The following is a 22657-nucleotide window of genomic DNA, read 5'->3' on the forward strand; positions in this document are numbered from 1 at the left end:
ATCTAAACCTATGATATGAGATATCATAGCGCAAAAAATAAGTATACAGACAGTACTTTGAATGTACTGGTATGCTAAATAAGGTTAGGCTGATATGCATGGTCTCATGTGCATAATAATAACTGGTTGAATAAATAGCATGAGATAACTGATGCATAGTATGCGCGAAGGTTGTAAAATCTGAGAATACATAACCAAGCATATAACATGATACTGGAATAGTCTGTAAATTGAAATACTGAAATTTGAGTATCATTTAACTGATAAACTATATGATATAGTCAAGCAAACCTGAACTGACTTTCAAACTGAGACTGGACTGAGACTGTGGAAGCTATAATCTAACTCACATACCTCAATATGAGCTAATTGGGGTCCAACCTGTGACCCTAGTTGGAAGGGAGTCAGTATCGTACCACGGGTACTAACACTGACTTTGTGGATCCACTAAAGTAAAGTCCCGAAGGACTAAAGAATCACCCTCTAGTGAGATATATGTCAACCCTCAACTGGCAGGTTAACATCTCAAGCTACACTGGCTACATAATTATGGAATACAGGAACTGCTACTAAAGGTCACACTCTCAACTGGAAGGTGAGCCTCCATACTTGGGTTCGCTCAATGCTAAATCTTACTCCTAACTAAACTGACTCGGATTACTAAACTGGTCTAAGTTTAACTGATCATATTAACTGACTGGACTGATAATACTCTAATATATCCGAAACCATCCTAAAAGTACTGAGACTAAGTAAACAACTAAGTTTTCAGGGATTCATAACCCCCAGGACTCAATAACATTAATCGTAGAAACATACTAAAGCTTCAAAGCATAAAAAGTAGCCATTGTTCAAAATCCAACCATTTAGGCATTTCATCAAATATTTAAAATTCATGAACTTAGGCATAGGGATGATTTAAACATGTGGGAATAACATAATCATAACAATAAAACCATACATTGGGGATTTAACATGGAATTTCATGCATCAAATGTGTAAGGGCTACTTTCCAACTAAAATCACTTGCAAACATCATGTATAATCAAAATTCATAAAAGTTTCATAAAAATAACTCATTGTAAATGTGTAAATTCATGATTTAAAACATAAAAATAGGTTCTTGGACTCCATGGGTGAAAAGGGCCCATGGATGAACATCTAAAATACCTTAATTGAAGAATTTGTAAAGATTATTGGTGATTTCTTGAAGCTTAAGCTTGAATTTTGAAGAGGATAAGGTTTGTTCTTGAGACAAGATTGCTTTCTATTGAGAGAATTTGTGAATAAATGGGTAAATAATGCACCTAGGGACCCTAAATCTCATGTTATGGACGAGCTTGGGTGGGGAAATTGACCTGAACGCCCTTAATAACGAGGATTTAAGAAGCTGGAGGAGGCCACCCAATGCGGTACGACCCCTGGCTGGGTCAAGCAGCCAACGCAGTGTGACTCCTGGTTGGATCAAGTAGACAAAACGGTGCGACCGTAAGCCTGGGTCAACTACCCATTGCGGCGCGGCTCCATTGTGATGCCTTACTGTTTTGGTTATCCAAAAACGGTCTAAACCTCTTCTAAAAATTCTAAAACTCACCCGGGATGTACCTTTGATATCCCCGACCATGAATCCACCTTAAATTGACATTCTACGATTGGAAAGGTCGAAACTAAAATCATTGAAGTTTAAGGGGCTTTGAAAATAACTTAATCTTAACACTTAGTGAAATTTTTTAACTCTTGGACTCCTTTAATATGCAATAGTCAGCTGAAATGAGCTAGGATCATACGGAGTCTTATAGTAATCCTCGCAAGACTGCAAATATTGCTAACTTTTAACTTTAGCTAATCTGTAGAACTTCCATCCAAAGAAACATTTCTAAGTTTGGGAGGGGTTGATTTGTGGTGACTCTGAAGCTCTAGTCCTTGATACTTCATATTTTAAACTTTTTTTGGACTTGTAACCTCCATCTATTTCAAATCTTGGTCAATGAATAATAAGTACATATTTTATTAAAAATTATTTTAAAATAAAATAACTAATAATAATGATAATAATAAAAATAGATAAAACATGAAATTATGCGTAGTGATGAAGAAACTTTGCCGAACTTCTGAACTGTGACATCTTTGTGAAACAATGTGAACGTCCTTTATTTGAAGTGAAAATCCCTTTCATGTATAATAATTTGGTTGAACCCACACTCTTTAATATCTCTTAATACCTTCTTAACCACTTTTCAGAATAACGCCCTTAAAAATTGTCTCAGTTTTGACTCAAGATAGATGTTGATGCTCCATCACTAAAAGATCGAGCCTTATATAGGTTGTCTAAATATTCCATCAAGAAAAATTAGGTCAAGCGTAATTTAAAAAATATGCTTTTAGAAAAATTTAAAACTAAGAGGCTGAATCCTCCATGGATTGCCTACGTATCCAACAGGAATCTGGCTAGACTTATTTCACTACATACAAAACAAAAAGAGAAAATTAAATTTTTCTTCCATTATAACAGAGGCCAATACAAGCCGCCTACATACTTGTCAAGGAATCAGGTCAACTATAGTTTGCATTACAAGCAAAGTGGAATTTTTGAAAAATTTCTATCTAAGAGACCAAACTAAGATGGGTTTTCTACGTATTTTCCTAAGAGAATTAGGTTATTCGTAGTTGTATTACATAGGAGAAAGAGCATTACACAAGAAACAAATAAAAACGTCTAGACATAGTATCTCTTAAAAGAATATGCAGTGATAGCCCTCGACCACACTTCACCATCTATTTCTGCTAAAATCAATGCTCCACTAGTCAGCACTAGGTGAACCATGTAAGGACCTTGTCAGTTAGGTGCAAATTTTCCCTTAACTTTATTCTAGTGCAGAAGTGTGCACTCCAACACTAATTGCCCTAGTTTGAATATCTCGATTTACCTTCTTGTTGAAAGCTTTGACCATTCTATTTTGATAAAGTTGCCTATGACAAACTATATTCATCTTTTTCTTATCAATTAGCATCAATTGTTCATATCGATTTTAAATTCATTTAGCATCACTCAACTCAGCTCCCTGAATAATTCTCAAAGATGGTATCTCTACTTCTGCAGGTAACATAACTTTTGTCTCATAAATCAAAAAATAAGGCATAGCTTTAATAGAAGTCCTAATAGTTGTGTGATAGCCAAGGAGGGCAAATAAAAAATTTGTATGCCTGTGCTTATAGTTATCAATCATCTTCTACAATATTCGTTTGGTGTTCTTGTTGAAAGCCTTAACTACTTCATTCATCTAAGGACGGTAAGGGGTGGAATCATGGTATGTAATCTTACACTTCTCGCATATCTCACGCATCGGTGAGGCAGAACTTCAGAAATTCTCTCAAATTTATTTTTTTCACAACACACCTTCAAACCGCTACATAACAAACTAACCCTTTATGTCGAGATCAATATCGGGAGTTTTACTTACCCGAATTCACTTTTAAAAAAGTTTTACGGCTTCTTTATCGTTTTACTAACATAAAATCAAGCTATATTAAATCACATTTCCCTAATCCATTTTCGGATTACCCTAGATCGTACCTCACTTAGATTTCGTCCGAGCCTAGCCTAGCCTAAAATTTCTTACTCCAAATTCGGGGAAGATCTTAAGTTGAATTTTTGTACAAGATACTTATCCGTAACGACGACGAAGAGAGTCATTACAGTTGGTATTAGTTATGCTAAAAGTTTTCTCATGTAGTGTTTGATTTGGTGTATTAAAATAAGATGCATAACATAATTTCTACAAAAAATTATCAGTTTACAAAAATATCTTCCACAAACATGGTTAAAGGGCGTGGAAAAGGTTTAGAGGGATAGTTGTATCTCTAACAATGCTAATACATGTATTAGAGTTCATTGCATTACTGATACTATGGATTTTCATACATTGTTATACATACCTTCTTGGAAACAGCCTCTGGTAGAAATGCAAGGTAACACTGCGTACAATACACTCTTATGGTGGGGCCTTTTTTCGGATACCGCGCATACCGATAGCTTTAGTGCACCGGATTGTCCTTTTAGTTATACACTCCTTAATACCAAATAGACTGTATAACTAATGGAAGACATTAATTATACATAGATTGAAAAAGTTACCAAACAAGGTGCTAATAATACATAAAGCTAATGCATGCATTATCTATAATATATTAAAAGTGTGAAGGGCCTTAAAAATAGTGTTTGAACTTTTTGCCCTTTATTAAAAAACTCCACAATAGATAAAATCATCTTTTCACTATTTTTCTTTAATTAAAAATGTGAAGGACCTTAGAAATAGCATTTAAACTTTTAGTCCTTCATTAAAAAACTCCACAATAGACAAAATCGTCTTTTCACTATTTTTCTTTAATTTATAATATTAAATATTGACTACAGTAAATATATAAAAAAAAAAAAATAGAAAAGATTCTCTACTATTCTCTACTTGTAGTTGGATTTCTAAATTTATGGTAATATTTTATTAAAGAAGATCCAATTTAAAAGGAATCATTATACAAAACAAATTCTATATAAGGTAAAGTTCTAAATATTTTATAAAATTCATGAAACTATTTTATTTATGAATCATGTTTTTTATAATATCATAGCTTTTATGTGCAATTTAGTTCTAAGATTATTACATGTCGATAGTATATTTATTTTCAAAAATTTGTGATTTTTTTATACATGTGCATTAGATAGGAGGGGATCAAGGTCACAAATTAGAATAGAAGGTTAAATTTTTTTCAATTTATGAATCATATTTTTTGCAATGTCGTAATTTTTGTGTGCACGGATTTGGGAAAAAGGTTAAATTCTTTTAATTTATGAATCATATTGTTTTTTATAATATCGTAGTTTTATGTATAATTTAGTTCTAATGTTATTACAAGCTCGTAGTATATTTATTTTTAAAAATTTATAATTATTTTTTATACAGCTGCATTAGATAGAAGGGTAGAATGTCGTAGCTTTTGTGAGTAATTTAGTTCTAATATTGTTGCAGGTCCATAGTAAATTAGTATATCTATTTTCAAAAACTTGTGATTCTTTGTTATACATGTGCATTAGGTATGAGGGTGTGAAAGTTACAGATTAGGGTAGAAGGTTAAAATATTTTTTATTATAAATCATATTTATTTTTTTATAACATCGTAGCTTTTATGTGTGATTTAACTATAATATTGCTGTATGCCCATAGTATATTTGTTTTAAGAAATTTATAAAAAAAATTATACAAATATATTAGATAGAAAGGTATGAAGGTCACAAATTAGGGTAAAAAGTTGGAAAGTTATGTTTTAAATTAATGTTTGATAGGTTTAGATTTGTAGGAATCTGAGTGCATTGTCTATTATCATGTATTATAATTGTGGGACTAAAGACATCCCTTAGATTGAAAAGAGTTGTTTAAATGAATATAATACAATGTTGTGAGGCCTTTATATACGTGACGTACCAATTGAAATTGGTACCAAATTTTTAAAAGTTTTAAATATGTAATAAGAATGTAATCAGTGATTTTGTAAGGATTTTACTTTAAATATAAAATTTAAATATAGAAAAAAAAATAATCATACCATAAATATGGTTCAAATTGATGTGTCTTTCTTAGCTTCTAGCAACAAGGGGAAGAGGTACTACATGACAAACGCAAAAATGATGATTCGGAAATCACGTGAAACTTTTAATGGTAAAATTAAATGTGCTTATACTAAAATATATGTTTATATTTACATTATTATAATAAACGGTGAATAATCTTTAAAAGGTGATTTGAACTTTTTGTACTTCATTAAAAATCATCGCAATAAATAAAATTATTTAATTTTAATTAATCAAATGTTATACACTAGTTTTTTCAAATAATGATTCCCAAATGTTATAGGCATGTGAATGAGCGGGAAAGTTCTTTTCCTTTATATGTTAAGTTAGTACTTCATTCGTCTCAATTTATGTGATAATTTTTTAATTTTGACGATTCAAATAAATCTATATTTATCATATTTTTTATATATTTTTAAATATTTAGTCAATTATTTTGACTAACAATATTTTTACTTAACTTTTAAATATATAAATTTTATTTTGAGTGACCTAAAAAATTTGTGCCAAAATTTACTATCAAACTTAAAACTGTTTGAATTCCAAAATACTGATAGTGACATAAATTAAAAACCAAAGAGAGTAATACACACTCCAAAAATTATGGAGATACTCTCTTGATTCAGGACTTATCACATTTTGAATTGGCATATCTATTAAGAAAAATAATTAATAATATAATTATATTATTATAATATTTCTATTAAATGATACTTAATTTGTATCTTAACATTAATTTAAAAAACAATTAATTTTAAATAAAAAAAATATCTTCTCATGTAAAAAATGATAGGTAGAAGGTAGAAAATTACTCTTCATCAATTAGCACCTAAATTGACAAAAAGTAAGCCCACCCATAATTGTGACTATTTTGTGCAAAAGGCCCCGGGGGAACTTATACGAACCAATGAAAATAGGACATGTTTGAATGCTAAATGTTGGCTAGATGTAATTTCTTACTCTCCCACAACCAAAACTCTACTTCGTAACTCCAAAACCCTGCCTACTCGTATTTCAGTCAGCTCAATCTACTCTTTTATTGCACTTGAACAGAGGTATCTTGGAAACAACACTTTTATCTTCACAGGTAGTGGTAAAATTTACTTATACACAGCCCTCCTTAGATCACGTTTTGTTGGAATTCACGGGATATGTTGTTGTATTTTTTTTTTCTTCTCTTCTTATGGCACTTGGATCAAAGATCTCTTAAAAATAGCCTCTCTACTTTTACAAGACAGTGGTAAGTAATGCTTGTATTCTACCCTTCCCAGACTGACTTGTGGGATTTCACCGGGTGTTGTTGTTGTTGTTGTTGTTTCTTTCTTTTCTCTTCTTGTTATTTTTCTTTCTGCATAATAGATTTCTCCCACCATTTTGTTGACTGTGTTTGATTTGTCGCAAATTTATATAATCATATATTTGCTTACTATAGCATAGTAGTAGCTGATTTCAAGTTCAGATAGGTTGTAATTGTCACAAAGAATTAATATAGAGCACCCCCAACTAATTTCAGATTAATGTCTAATTGATTAATGGTGGGAATGCTCTTTTATTTTTCTGAATTGGAGTAAATGGCCTAGTCTCATGGTTTAGGGGTTAAAAAGGAAAGGATGTTCTGCACCCAAGGGTGTGACCTAGTGGTCATGAAGTGGGTTGAGACAAAAAACACTAGGCGATTCTTCCCATCTGCCCTAGCCTTCGTTGTCTGAGTTACTGGATATTGATGCTGATGGGAAGTGGCAGGTATACCGTGGATTTAGTCAAGGTGCGCGAAAAATGGCCCCAACACCATATCAAATAAAAAGGAAAAGGGAAGGATGTTCTTGGAAAAAGAAGGTGGTTTCTTTTTGTTGTTTGTAAAGCAGAGTAATCGACTTTATGGAAGGATTCATGGATTTCTCATTGAAATCTTGTAGCAAAAGTTACTCTAGTCGCCCCCAACTAGTTTGAGATGAAGGACAATTGATTAATAGTAGTGATGCTGTTTTATTTTTTTCAATTTGGAGTAAATGAATGATAGGTTGGTCAAGTCACTTGTGTCACTTATTTTCATATCAAATTCAATAGGTGTTCTTTCTATAGGTCAAATGAAAAAAGGTGTTCCTAAAAAAAAAGTGTTTTTTGTATCTAAGTCTTGTGCCAAGGGTCTATAGGAAACAACCTCTCTACCGCACCTCTGAGGTAGTGGTATGGACTGCATACACTCTACCCTGCCCAGATCCCACTTTGTAGAAATACACTGGGTATGTTATTGTTGTTGTTGTTGTTTGTTGCTAAGTAGTAGACTATATATGCTAGGTTCATGGATTTCTCTGTGTTACTTGCAGTTAAGCAATAAAAGTTGGAATAAAATGATAAAAAGGCGATTTTACAAGCTTGAACATGGTGATAGAGATGCTCCTTCGGAGTCTTCTTCATCCTCCGACTCTGGATTTGAGGCAGAGGCAACAGAAGATGAAGAGGAGGAGGAGCAGGATGATAATGATACAAAGGAAGAGGATGATGGTGTTGCTCGTCTGACAGGGGGAAATGAATCTTCTTCTGGTATGTTTTACCAGATGATCTGCAGTTGCTTCTTGTCTGTATTGTTTGGTGACAATTCATTGCTTGGAGGGTATTTCAAGAAATGGGAATTCTCTCAAGCTTTTGTTTGATACCTGGATTAGGGGAAACATTGTCTGATATCTTTAGATAATTCTTGATTTTAAATCTCAGTCAGCACGCCTAAGCTACAGTCTCTATTAAGTTATAAATAATCCCACATAGAATGCAAAAGGGCATCCAATCTTTCATTGGCCCATTCTCGCACCCGTAAGTCTACATTGATGTTTACTTGTGAGCATCAAAATGGGGTTGCATGTGGCGGATGTTGAGTTATAAATTGTCGACATGTATTGCAAAAGGGATTCCGCTAGGGTTTGGGTGTTTGGTCATTCCATAATTCAATCACTATCTCTTCATGGCACCGCTGATAACAGATTTTCTCCTCCCCCCTCCTCCTCGTTTTCATTTGATGCAGGATATGAGAGTGAAGATAGCTCTGTCAATGAAGTTAATCTTGACTCATCAGGTTGGATTTAATCTGTTGTCCCAACTGTTTGCTAGTTATGAGTCTTATGGAAGTTTCTGCTTGAAAATCATACTTGTCTATACTATAAGTATTTATGTTGGCGCTAAACCACATATGAGGGAAGGTACAGTAGGCATAAAAATGGAAGCTGCTATATTCCTCATTCCTTATTGTAGGATCAACATTGTATACACTGTTTCGAACGCTTACTCTCTGCTACTCGGGTAATCATTTGATTGGGAAGATTACAACTTGCATGTCACTGAGAGCGTGGATTACATCTAGCAAAGGAGTAAGGTGATATTCCCTTGCTCCATTTGGGGAAAAGAAAAAAAAATGAGAAGTTTGATGCTGTATGTTTAACTTGTTGGGGGAGATCCAGACCTACGAACTTATTCCTAGTCTGGAAGCTACTACAGCTTTTGAGTTGTAATATGGAACTTGAAGTTTCTGCAGAATCTATGTATCAGAAATTCCCTGAAATTAGGGATGTCAGTTCTTTTCTTTTGATTGATAATTCTTCATGGAGATGATCGTGTCTTAAAGATTTGGCTTTAGTGTTCATCGTAGCCATTCTCTCCCTCTGGAGTTTTAAGGCTTCTTGTTGACTAATGTTGGAAAGATTGCATTCATATCTTCTTTTGTATCTTTAGCACATCCTTATGGCATTTGGCAAAATGATTTAATAATGGAAACATAATGTTAGATTTTCTTGATTTTTATTTGAAAACCAATACACTTCTTAAAATTGCTAGCTAGCGCTGAATGAGAACTTATTTTGATGCTATTTCAACAACAACAACAACAAACCCAGTGTATTCCCACATAGTGGGGTCTGGGGAGGGTAAAATGTACGCAGTCCATACCACTACACCCAAAGACGTAGAGAGACCGTTTCCGATTTTGCTGCTATTTCAAGATGGAAATTGAAAGATCTTTTTGAACTATGATTTTCTTTTCGTAATTTATATGTTAGGGTCGTCTTATGCAGTTTGTCATTGGCTCATGCTAATGGTCTGAATCAACTAAAATAAAACTTCTGGTTGTTTGCTAATTGTTTTCATCAAAATTATATAGAACTCTAGATTGATTGCCGATTGAATGAATGATATAAGGGATATATATATTGGACGAAATACCTAACATTGATTGCCCTTCCATGCTGCTTTCATCAACTTCAGAGAAGCAACTCTAAATTTTATTTGTGTTTAATCGTGCTGCACCAGAGCTATAGTGGCATTACTTCGTTTTCTGTTTCGAAATAATTTGAATTGTCAGGCTTTGTGTTTAATTCTAAGTCTTCTCTAAATTGCCATTGTTAGGTCTTCCAACGAGCGATGAAGATGTTACAACTCTAAAGGACACCAAGTTTGCTGATGAAAGTTATTCATCTGAAAAGGTGATTGCAGAATCAGATAATATGCAGAATAATTCTATGCCCGAAGAGGATGAGATTCCAAGTGATGCTGCAGACTATGTCTTGAAATGTAAATCAGTTTATAAGTGCAGGCTGTGTCCTAGAATCGTCTGCCTGACAGTTCAGACTCTAATTGCTCATCTTAAATCCAAAGTAAGCATTCAGTATCATTGTTCTCATTTTTCCAATTGTGACTAAATTTACTTCTTCAAACCATATTCCATGTGAATTTTGTGGTGCTAACTGCTAAACATCCCCGTTACTCCTGCAATCTTGCTCTTTCCATTTCAAATAATCTTAAATGTGTGTTGCGGTGACTGATCTAATGATAGTATTCATATTTCTTACAGAAGCATGCCCGTTCTGAAAAGCTGTTGAAAGAAGGGAGGCTTAAACTTATGCTTAATGAAGATGGAAATATCGAGGGACAAATTCATCCTGAGGAGGAAGATAGTCCAACTAGAGGGCAGGTTTGTTCATTTGCATTTTACTGCATGAAGATTTTTTTGACATAAAGTGAAAAAAACTGATATTTTCCGTAAGTTGCTTACATCATAATTTATGTATCATAATAGAACCCTTCAGCATCAAAGAAGAAAAGCAAAGGACTGAAGAGGCAACTCAGGGAGGAGAAGTTTAAAAAGGTAGATGCTTAGTTCTGGCCCTGATAACCTATGTTACTTGTGGTAAAATACCTTGTTTACTTGTGGTGAAATACCTTGTTAAGTCAAATGAGAATTTTCAAATTCACTGCAGAATAAGGAAAACTGTTTGCCCGTGGAGAATACTGAAGAGTCAAGAAAGAACTCTTCCAGGAAGAGGCAGAAAAACAAATGAAGAACATAGTTAAATCTTGATATATATGCCCTGAGCAGGAATTCTTGCTACAAAAAGGTAGAAGTAAAATGAACTACATGTCTTGTACGGGCGGAATTAGTTGTGATTTGCTCTACGGTGTCGCCCAAAATATCGCATTCCTTTTTTTCAGTTTTTGGTCCGAGAGAGCAATTTTGTACTTGGATGTTGGATCTGAAGCTTTGTTTTCCTAGTAAGTTCATGACGAAGATATGAATGCATTTCAAAGCTTTTTGGCAGATCTGTTATGTAAAATGAAATGAAATTTCAAATTTATATATGCATGAAGATGTTACGACTAAATTGACAAATACACCCACCCCCTTATGTAAGACCCAGGATATTTACAAAGTGGCAAAGTGCAATGGAAACCAGCATATTACATTACTATATACTCATGCTTTTGTGATTTTGCAGGTCCTGCAATATCTAATTTGTATCTGTAAGCAAACCGAGTATACATCAGCAACGGAAAATGTTTGCTAATTTGCATCTGTGTGCGAAATGACTAGCATACATCAGAATAAAAGAAAATGCAAAAGTGCCATAAATGGTGCAGTTCATCATAAAATGGCTTGTCTAGGTAATGTGATTCAGTAGCTGCCACCCTGCCAGCCAAAAACGGATAAATGCATGAAGATGCCCTGCCTGTCTGAATCTTCACGATTGTAGTACTTACAAAACTAAAATCAACATATCAGAAGTATATGTGGTCATGGCAATTTTTTCGAAACTCACATTTTGGAGTATATTGTAAAGCTAAAGATGGTGCCATATAAGCAGAGGTTTTGACACCGTTCCTGAATGCATACAGAAGTACAAAGAACCAGGTTAACAGACACAAAATGCAACTCGTGTTCATATCAGTTTCAAAAAGCTCCACTGAGATAGACGAAGACATCAAAAAAGAGATTAATGATCATGTATTAGGAAGACGAAGACATCAAAAAAAGAGATTAATGATCATGTATTAGGATTTAGGATGAGATGATAGCCCAACAGAATGATGTCAAACTAAAAGCTTAGGAGTTCAGGCAAAAGGTTAACTTCCTTCCACAGTTAGGTCCCACTCACGTCTGATCCAATCTTAGGAGAAGGTAGTTGCTCTTCACTTCCACCTGCTTCAGCTGTGTTATCATCAGGTGGAGGGGGGGCTTGCTCTCCAGTCTCGCTGTTTTCAGGGTGAAAATTGATGAGGAACTTTGTCACTCTAGGTTTGTCTGTTAGTATGTTTCTTTGTATCTTGTCAATTAAAACCGTTTGGGGAGGTTGTTCTCTCAGATTCTCATCAGTGTACTCGTTGTTCACAAAGTAGCCAATTCGTAGAAATTCTTGATCTACATAGGAACTGGTCAACATGAGCACAGTGACACCAAGTATATCTTCAGCAGGAATTCTGGCAGGATCTGGAGGGTCTGCCTAGTATTAGAACCAGGAAAACATTACACATCCAATCAGCAGAAAGGCAATAGACCTTGTAAAATTTAATTTACTTGTCAAGCCATGATATGATACCTGCAATAAAAAGCGGTAACTTCCAAGATTGACAGGGCCAACAAACACATCTTCTAGTTGTTGGTCATATGTCTCGTCGTCAGCAGATCCAACATAGGTGAGTTTCCATTCCAAATCTGCATGCAAATTAAGGCAAAAAGAAAATAGTAAAGCTGTTAAATTTACCGACTTTTAAATAGTGGAATACTTATTCGAAAAGAAAAGAGCAACACTCTTAGCTGCTTAAATTTTGAAAACAGTCGAGAATAGCATCCTGCAGAAAAAAAAAAAGGCCAACTTGGTGGGGGCATTTCTGTGCGATTGTCAAAGAATGGACCTACGTATCCTAACTGGGAAAGGATTTACAGTGCAAAGATGATTCTCTAGTATTTCAATCCCAAAAAGAGAAAATGATCAAAAAGCACTACATTATTTTAGCAAGTCACCGTTAAGGATTACACAAGTACCCCCTAAATTCACTGTGTGGTTCTTGGATCAAGCAGAACTCATTTTGTGCCATACCACATGAAAGGAACAATCTGATTTCCAAGGTAAGGTACGCATGTGAAATAAAAACTCCATAATAGCTAGACTCTTTTCCTCAAAACAATCTTTTATATGTCATAAGTAAAGAGTCCTTAAAGAAGAACAATGAATAATGATCCTTCTCTAATTCTCTTAAGTCACAAAAGTATTAATATTGTCAACAAAGAAAACCTCACCTCCAGAAAATTTACAATCAGGGAGCAGTTCGAGCAGATTAGAAGGTTCACTAACAATTGCTAAACTATCAAGTACATTTCCTTCCAAAGCCAACTACCTAAAGAGACCTGAATAGTTAAGACACATGAGCAAGGAGGATAATAGAGAGATAAGTTCATTAATCCTATGTTTTACCCTGCAGGAATGAAAGAGGAGTATTGGATATTATCACAGTAGCAGATGTCACATAGTACTAATTATTTTGTCATGAGTTTTTTCAGCAATAGTAGTGTATATCTTTAACATTCTTAATGTGAAATCTGAACTATAGAGTTGGGCTGTATTCAGGCTAGTGCTGGAACTAACACTGAACTACTATCCTCACCTTAAACCAATTTCAATGCTTTCGGTATTACATGTAAATGGTCTAAATTGGATCAACAAAATAGCAATATGGAGTAAGTGCAAACAAAAGAAAGTGCAGAGGCACGCAAGAAGCTGTGTATTCTTCAGAAGTCCAAATGTGGACAATATGCTACAATAGATTACTTTGATAACTGAACTACACAGAAAACTTCCAGTTACTGATTTATTCAGCCACCGTAAGGATGCATGGAAAGTGAGGCATAGGATTATGGTCCAACCTTATGAAAAATAGAAGAGTAAACATCTGCTGAAATCCTGTAATTCATTTTATATCTATTTCACTAATTATTTAGTATGTATGTTTGGTAGGATTCATGAAACTGGCCAGGACCATTAGGAAATCTATAGCATGTCGTAGAGGCGGATCCATGATTTAAACTTGATACGTTAGACCTTCAAGGTTTCTTCGAACTTAACTCATTGTACTTCTAAACTATGAGTTGGGTTCAAATCTATTTTGGTGAGATATTAGTAAGTTTTCTATGTGAGTTGGCGATCGAAAAACTGTGTTAAGATGAAACTGTTGTCTAAGAGCTGCATTGACCACTGGCACGTGTTTTCCTCTATCCAACTGGTTACTGATTAATAACCTGAAGAAAATACTTGCATCATGCCCAATTCCGTTCCACGAGTAATGCTAAGTTTCCTCAGACACTCCTAATTTTTTACTGATTGCGGAGCTAATTGTTCCATAGACCCTACATATTTTATGAGTATCTGTGGGTTTAATTTTCCAACTGTTTCATCTGCATTTATTTGGAACATTCGCAAGTATCCTGCAGTTCTTCGCATGCTATCAGTGTGTATATCCACATGACTAATCAATCAGTAACAATGACTGAGAGAAACCACACTATACTGTGAAGAATCCTACTTCACGAAAATGTACCAAATTGACATAGGGTTAGGTTCTATCCTATCATGGACTAAGATTCCGTAAAGCACCAAAGATTGGCCCTCGCTTCAAACACAAACCACTTTTCGCTGCATACGACACTTGACAATGTTTACCCTTCACGAAACAAAACTTGACCTCCATTACACGATTTTACAAATAGCCATGACATATGAAAACCACTAGCTTAATTAAAGTTATCTCAGAATACCAGAAAAATAAATATATTGGACATTTGATCTTTTCGCTGAGATAAAGGCATAAATCATTGATATAAGTCTGAAATTCTTCTAAGTACTCGTAGTAATTATATATCAGGAATCCTTTACAAGCTCTCCATTAAAGAAAATTAAAGCAGTATAGGCACATTAACCATTTCATCATATCGAGTTTTGGAATAGTAGAAAAAACAAAAATTTCAGATTTATAAACCTAATCATTCTCGATGTGGAAATTCCGTTAGATTCCAGAGGAAAACAACTGATCTCTCACAATTATCAAGTGAGTCAATAACATTGTAACAAAATTGAGAGCCAAATGATGTCTCCTTTCTATGAAATAACAAGAAAATTTCTCCAATAAATTTGGAAGGACAGGAAAACAGTCTTCTAGCAAATTTCTCCACAAGCAGCTTAAATGTCCATGAAACAACTAAAATAACAGCCACAACAAATTGAACTGAAAAACATTTCATATCGACTTTTGGAATAGTATAAAAAACAGATATCTCGAATGTGCAAATCTTAAGTCCTCCATTCTCGCTGTGAAAAATCCATTATTTTACAGAAAAACAACTGATCTCTAACAATTGTCAACTGAATCAATACAAATTTGAGAGTCAAATTTCTGAATAACAATACTATGTCTTCAAAATGATACAACGAAGCAAAAACAATTGAATTATAACACACTATAGGCACGATAACCATTTCATATAGACTTTTGAAACAGTAGAGAAACAGAAATCTCGAATTTATAAATCTAAAGTCCTCCATTCTTGCTGTGAAAAATCCGTTAGATAACTGAGAAAAACAACTGATCTCCCACAATTATAAATTGAGTCGATAGCATTGTACAAAATCGACTCAAATTTCTGAATACAGAAACCAATAACTAGGTCATCTATACGATGCATTAATGAAGCAAAAACGATTAAATTAGAGCACAAAAGGATTTACAAAAAAAAAAAATCCAATAGATTATAAACAATTGATTTATCATCAATTATCAACTACTCGAAGACATTCTAAACCACTTCTGGATAAAATTTATCAGTAAATAAAACCTAAACAGGTCTCAAAGACATATAATTAAGAAAAATCATATAGATGAATTACGATAATATTCAACAGAAATACTCACCTTCTTTGAGAGGATCGATGCAGTTGTAAGTGATTTCAAACTTGAAAGGCGAAAGGAATGGTGATGGATTGTCTAAGACATTGATGTTTGTGACATTCACAGCACTCATGATTGCAATATTCAAACTATAAAAGCTCTCTAGCACTATGTGAAAATAATTCTCAGCGTAAAATTCAGAGAAAGTTAGCGAGATTTCGGAACTTTCATGAAATACAGAGAAACTACTCGGAGAATTGTGAGAGAAGGAACAATTTATAGAGGCAAACGCAAAAGAGGAGAGACGAAGCAGCTCAGTTTTTGTGAAGGGGGAAATGGCTCTCATGTTTAATTTTGATGACCGATTATTTATAGGAATGACCGGTTGATCTTGAAGTTACGGGGTATAGCAGGTTAATTGTTTTGGCGGGAGTTTGGTTTATTTCGTTTCTGGATAATTAAAGGGCCCTCCAATCTGAACGCTTCAAAGCCCAAAGTTTAGTGTTCTTTCAGGAGTTAATAACTCAAAACAAAAAATTACACAAATACACAACTTATGTTTTTAATATTATAAAAAATCCCAACTTCCTAAACATGTTACAAAAATTCCACATATACACAGAATGTTATGTATATGTCGGCTATTAGGGAGAGAGTAAAGTAATTAAAAAAGTGAGAGAGAGTGCAATTACTTTTAAAAGGTTGGTATTTATATTATTTATACTAACTCAAATGATCACTCAAGTTATGACTTTTCTCTCAGAAAATCACTCAACTTTATTTCTTACTTCAAAAATCATTCAACTAATGACTCATTCTTTCAGAAAGTCACTCAAATTTGATTTTTACTTTAAAAGTCACTTAACTATAGGTGTTTCACTTACAAAGTCACTCAACCAATTTAATTAATTTTTTCATTAAAATTTGCTAACATGAAACTTTATTTAAAACCAAAATTCTAAAAGAAAAAACCATTTGAACCATATAATGACATATTCTCATGTTTACTTTACATTTAATCCTCTGAAAATTTAAAATATCCTAAATAGTTTATATCAATTCACTTATAATGTTAATATTAATTTTTATTATTTTCAAAACCATATTCATTTAACTAATTAAATTTAATTAACTTTCAACGTGACACTTATTTACTGAATGAATTTTTCTATCATAATGCAATTTTTTATATTACCACTTGCATAATATACACATGCTTCAAATAAATACAGTGAATTTTATTCCTAATAAGTTGATAAAAAGGAACGTTAAAGATTTTAACCTAAAATGATATGGCACAAAACATTAGCAAATGTTATTAAACATTAGTAACATTATAATATATACACTGCAATGAGGTAAAATTAGCAGCAAAAATTGTATAATCAAATAATTGTGATTTTAGGATATTAATTGATGATCTATATGACTATATATACTTTAAATTATAGAGTAATTATTGGACAAGAAAAATTACAAAAAATAGTCGTAAAACCAAAATTTAAGAAATAAAAAAAAATATTTAAACCATTTAAATGAAATTTGGATATGGACGGATCATTAAATTGATTGTTTAAATGAAAGTCTTTTTTATTTCTTAAATTTTTTGTGTTAAATAAAATTACATTTTAGTAAATTTTAATTAAAAATAATAATTAAATAGCTTGAGTGACTTTGTAAGTAAGACATTCATAGTTGATTGACTTTGTAAGTAAGACTTTCATAGTTAAGTGACTTTTGGAGTAAAAATTAAAGTTGAGAGACTTTCAGAAAAAAGAATTCATAGTTGAGTGACTTTTCAAGTAAGAATCAAAGTTGAGTGACTTTTTGAGAGAAAAATCATAAGTTGAGTGACCATTTGGGTTATTAACTCGTTCTTTCGGGAATTATCTGGAAAAAGTCCAAGTTCAAGTTAGTTCCCACATGGTTGGTTTACGCAAATGTCTCTTTTTAGGTTCTCATTAAAACTTGAAAAAAATTCACAAAACCACAATTTAAGATATCTAAATTACTAAAAAAAAAATCACTTAGTAAAAATTACAAATATCCCTTGTTTGCATTCTCTCTCTTTAAATCTTCAGATACATTATTTCTACCCTAAAAATTAGAATATATTTATTACCCTCCTAAAAATTTGTCTTAACATCTTCTCTTAACTAATTTAATACCATTAATATTTTTCATATACGTGTATCTTCAAAGATTCCACAAACAACTTTTGTTTAACAGTCCATAAACTCAATTCAAATGAATCTTTTCATCTCATATAATTTCAATAATCAATATTAGGGGTGTTCATGGGTCAGTTTGGATCGGTTATTGGTTCAAATCATAATCAAACCAACTTAGTCGGTTTTTAAATTTCTAAAATCAAACTAAACCAACACAAAAAAATAACCGTTGGTTAGGTTCTTGTCGGTTTAGTTCGGTTCGGTTCGATTTTTTTTAATTTATAACTTTAGTTAATGATAAAAGTTGAAATTTTTTCTTAAAAAAATCTAATCTAACATATGAGATGTCAATCGAGTGTTGTTACTCAACCTTGAAACTAAGATGTCAATTTAGTGTTATACTTAGGTAAAGCCACGAACAACACCATATGAATGCTTCTACAAAAGTATTTAGATACTACATATAAGAGAATGATATGATAAACCACACAAAAGGTAAACACATAATTTTTTTGCTCAATACGGACCAAAAAGAAAGTTCAAAACTAGTGATTATCTATAGTCTAATGAAACTCACCTATAAAATTCCATAGACAATAAGATAATTTTCACAATTAGTATCATCTGACATTTAAAGTGCGAAAATCATATAGAATCTCATGACATACTATCAACTAGATGAAGACATATGACTAAAAGTGTTACGGCTACAGTTAAATTCATGATTAAAATTTAAAATGTTTAAAAAATATTTATATTTTATTTATGAATGATATATAAATAATTTATATATGCATATGTGTGTGTGGGTATATATATATATATATATATAATTTATATCGGTTCGGTTTGATTATTTTGTCGGTTATTTTAGAGTAAAATCAAAACCAAACCATTTAAGTATCGGTTTTAAAAATTTAAAACCAAACCTAACCAAATGCCGATTTTTTTAATCGGTTTGGTTTGGTTCGCGGTTCGATTTGGTTTTTAACCAAAACATGAACAACCCTAATCAACATCATATCCCGACAATATCACCAGTATTTCAAGATTTTAATCATCACGTCCAATTCTTGATAATAATAACTCTGATTCTGGTGAGGTGGCGCAGCCTTGTGATGTGAATAGTTTTACCACTATTGGGTCGTAATGTTTTGATTCCTCTACTGTTTAATCTGTTGTTGCAGTATTAGTGTTGTGGTTTGGTGATGATGAAAAAGAAGTGCTTTTATCGAAACAATTGAAAACAGTTGAAAAGTGATTTTCTGAAAAGAAGTGCTACTGTTAAATCAAAAGTGGTTTTCTTATTATAACAATGTATCTCGACACAAAATTGTATAGTCTAATGTATCTTCATACCTTTTATTCTATTGATAGATTTGTGCATCAAGTTATGTATCAATTCTTAACTGATAAATAATCAATCAACAATCTCACTTATATGTTGTAATGTATCTCATTGTAGTGTATGAAGTATGTGGTCCAAGATATATGTATCTCAGTTGAACTATTTTAGTTGAATATTTCAATTGCTCTGTTAAGAAGTATTGCAAGTGTTGTACATATTGATTATTTATAAGAAGTATTTCAGTTGAAGTGTTGTACAAGAATATAGTTATATCTATTCGATATAAGTTGATTGCAAATACACACGTGTCAAATACATATTTCAATACATTAGATACGTTTTGTCATCTTGCTTCTCTGTGTACTTACACATCTACTTTATATATCTCTTGTTAGATTACTCAATGTAACATGTATAAGAGTCATGCATATTAGTACAGTAAGAGATACATATAAAATTATTATAATGTATTATGTATCTCTTACAAATTTTAAAAAAATGTATTCCTTGTTATGTATGATTGTTAAATGTTAAGTCCAAAGATGTCAAATATATCTTTCAATACATTAAATACGTTTTGTCATCTTGTGTCTACGTGTCCATTATATATCTAATTTATGTATGTCTCGTTAGATAACTTCAATGTAATATGTATAAGAGGCATACATATTAGTAAAGTAAGAGATACATACAAGATTGTTATAATGTAATATGTATCTTTTACAGACTTTAAAAATGTATCTCTTGTTATAAATACCTGTGTTTTTCATAATAATATGTATCTCTTAATTGTTAGAGTACACATAAGGTCACAATACCCTAACCTATAAAAAACAAACATTTTTTCTACTCAAACTTGCTATGTATCTCTTATCAACACATGTATGTATCTATACTATCACAACAGTATAACCATCAACAACAAATCCTTTAAAGAATATTGTTACATCCATAAGGTATTATGCAGCTCTCGAACTTCTACACAAAAAACTGCAGTAAAACTACTTAATTAAGGACCATCAAAGACAAACGGAGATACATCAGTCACTCGTAAAGAAACGGAGATACATCAGTCACTCATAAAGAAAAGAAAATCATGATGTTAAATTACGAAAATCCCACATCATCCATTTCTTCATCATCGTTGTCCTCCTCCTCTTCCCCTCATCCCATGAGTTCGAAATCTGGGTGGTGGCTCTATAAAAAATACTCCATAATGTCCGCATCAACCGCAAGTCCGTTTGAAAGTATACATTCAGACTTTTGATCATTGTTTAATTTGTCGTACTTAAACTTTTTTTGGCAAGGAGAGTGACAGAAATATTCATTGAAAACAGTTGAAAAATGAATCATGAACCATGAAAGAAAAGAAAAGAAGTAAACGTCTGCAAAATGATTATGGAAGTGAATTTATTTAAAATTGAAATTAATAACAAAATATTATTTCTATGGGATTTTCTTTAGTTATGTAGATGATTAATTGAGTTAATTGCTCATTTAATGATTTGCTATCCGTTACATTCATTGATTTATGCTAATTAGTTAAATAATAAAATGTATCATTAACATGTATCTCGTTTACTTAATATGTATCTGAAATCACAAAAAGAAGAATTTTATGAAATTTTGAAAAAAATCGAGATAAAATGTAAATATGAATAAACATGTTGGAATTTACGTAAATTTTACTTAAAATTTTGTCCCAGTTTAACGGTAAATGGGACATTATTACAGAGATTTATCTTAGAGGCAGTCTTTGTTACTGCTACGTGGGTTTGATTTCAATATCTTATTTTATGAGATATTTATTAATCCATTGGCCTAGTAGATTATGTACAAAAATGCCTCCCAAAAAAAAATGAAGATCATAAAAAGATGCCACAACACCTTATATATATTTTTCCTTTTTATGTGTATATATAAGATTCAAGGATTCAAATGAATTATAGTAGAAGTGAGGTACAGGCAAAGTGTGCAGCCAAGAATAGTGCAGCTAAAAGTCCCACAAACCATACCGAAAAATTCAACACTTTGAGATAAATAATCTATTTTTCTCTTTTGATTCTTGTCATAACTTGCTCTAGTAGTTGAGTAGTAATTCCAACCCTGTTTACATGCCAAGGATTTCTCCAATCTTTCTTTGGTCTTCACCTCTTCTATTCTTTCCCTCAAAACTCGTACATCTGCACGCCATGATCTCTTGCCGTTTTTTTCTACTTCAAAATTCAGAGCATCATCAAACAAGTTCCTATCTGTTATTGTATCATTCCCCCTATCTCAATTTATGTACCAAGTGCAATTAAAATTTGAAGAGTCAACCAAATTTTTTATCGAAATTCCTTTAATTATATGTCTTTTAAGTATTTAAAGTTGTTAATTACTGTGATTTGCAGTACTTTTTACATAATTTTCAAATATATAAATGTAATTTAAAATAATCTAAAGCTTCTATGTCCAAATTACTTCCCTCCGTCCCATTTTACTCGTCTCAAATTGGGATGACACAACTATTAAAAAAAATAATAAATAGCATAGCTAGTTTACCATAGTACCCCTATTAAATAATGTTTACATTTTAATTTAAAGAAAAATAATTAATGCAAAGGGTAAAATATGGAAAAAAAAATTGTCTTGTCTTGATAAGTAAAAAAAGGACAAGTAAAATGAGACACTAAATTAAAAAATTTGAGACGAATAAAATGGGACGTAGGGAGTATTTGAATTTCTAAATTTAATTGCGACACGTAAATTGAGATAAAGTGCTAATAGTTACGCACGCTTGCGATTATAATAGTAAGGTAAAAGTACCTTCATCTTTATTGCTCTGAGCTCTGACTTGTGATAGCTTTTGATTGATCATCCAGCATTTCCTTGATGGCATGATAATTGATGGATAATTAACAGTTGGAGAAGCCATGTTCTTCTGATTTTAACATAAAGGCAGGAGGAATAGCTGTAAGTGATGGAGTTCTCTCAATTTTAGTAATTGCATGCTTCAATAATGTCTGTCCATTCACTTCTTATATAGAGAACTTTTTCGGCACTCACTTTTTATTTTTATCATATGGTTGACTAATTAACACTGTGAAAGGTATTTTCGTTTCAAAATAAGTGATATTTTTTTATTTTTTTATTTTATTTCAAAACATGTCTTGTTTTACATAAACAAGAAGAGATGATTTTTTTTCATTCAAAGTTACTCTTTATTGCTACTATACTAGTTCCATGAGACCCGGACTAATCTCATGATATAAAAATAATAATTTTAGTTTCAAATATATTTTGTTATATATCTTCTATTTTATAATTAATATAATC

At 32.3% G+C, this 22657-nt stretch overlaps 3 protein-coding genes across 7 annotated transcripts; 1 reads left to right on the top strand and 2 right to left on the bottom strand.

Annotated features, from left to right (window-relative positions):
- The first annotated feature begins 6547 nt into the window (after nucleotides 1-6547).
- Nucleotides 6548-11268, top strand: LOC107858606 (ribosome biogenesis protein ERB1). Of its 4 annotated transcripts, none has more exons than XM_016703338.2 (7): nucleotides 6548-6678; nucleotides 7951-8167; nucleotides 8643-8693; nucleotides 10016-10263; nucleotides 10461-10580; nucleotides 10686-10754; nucleotides 10867-11268. In XM_016703338.2, exons 2-7 carry the CDS (start codon nucleotides 7975-7977, stop codon nucleotides 10945-10947), a joined length of 762 nt encoding a protein of 253 aa, XP_016558824.1. In that variant the 5' UTR covers nucleotides 6548-6678; nucleotides 7951-7974; the 3' UTR covers nucleotides 10948-11268. The 4 variants fall into 4 exon arrangements, with proteins under 4 accessions (XP_016558824.1, XP_016558822.1, XP_016558821.1 ...); XM_016703336.2 differs by having other exon boundaries at nucleotides 6551-6713; XM_016703335.2 differs by having other exon boundaries at nucleotides 6553-6710.
- A 528-nt stretch (nucleotides 11269-11796) lies between these two features.
- Nucleotides 11797-16144, bottom strand: LOC107857811 (histone chaperone ASF1B). The gene is made up of 3 exons (XM_047406493.1): nucleotides 15845-16144; nucleotides 12481-12596; nucleotides 11797-12384 (listed from the first exon to the last, which is right to left on the bottom strand). Exons 1-3 carry the CDS (start codon nucleotides 15951-15953, stop codon nucleotides 12025-12027), a joined length of 585 nt encoding a protein of 194 aa, XP_047262449.1. The 5' UTR covers nucleotides 15954-16144; the 3' UTR covers nucleotides 11797-12024.
- A 5083-nt stretch (nucleotides 16145-21227) lies between these two features.
- Nucleotides 21228-22334, bottom strand: LOC107860940. Of its 2 annotated transcripts, none has more exons than XM_016706376.2 (2): nucleotides 22148-22334; nucleotides 21228-21552 (listed from the first exon to the last, which is right to left on the bottom strand). In XM_016706376.2, the coding sequence occupies exons 1-2, from the start codon at nucleotides 22254-22256 to the stop codon at nucleotides 21266-21268; spliced, it is 396 nt and encodes a 131-aa protein (XP_016561862.1). In that variant the 5' UTR covers nucleotides 22257-22334; the 3' UTR covers nucleotides 21228-21265. The 2 variants fall into 2 exon arrangements, with proteins under 2 accessions (XP_016561862.1, XP_016561861.1); XM_016706375.2 differs by having other exon boundaries at nucleotides 21228-21555.
- Nucleotides 22335-22657: the final 323 nt, after the last annotated feature.

Source organism: Capsicum annuum, chromosome 2 (genome assembly GCF_002878395.1).
Source record: "Capsicum annuum cultivar UCD-10X-F1 chromosome 2, UCD10Xv1.1, whole genome shotgun sequence".
NCBI lineage: Eukaryota > Viridiplantae > Streptophyta > Magnoliopsida > Solanales > Solanaceae > Capsicum > Capsicum annuum.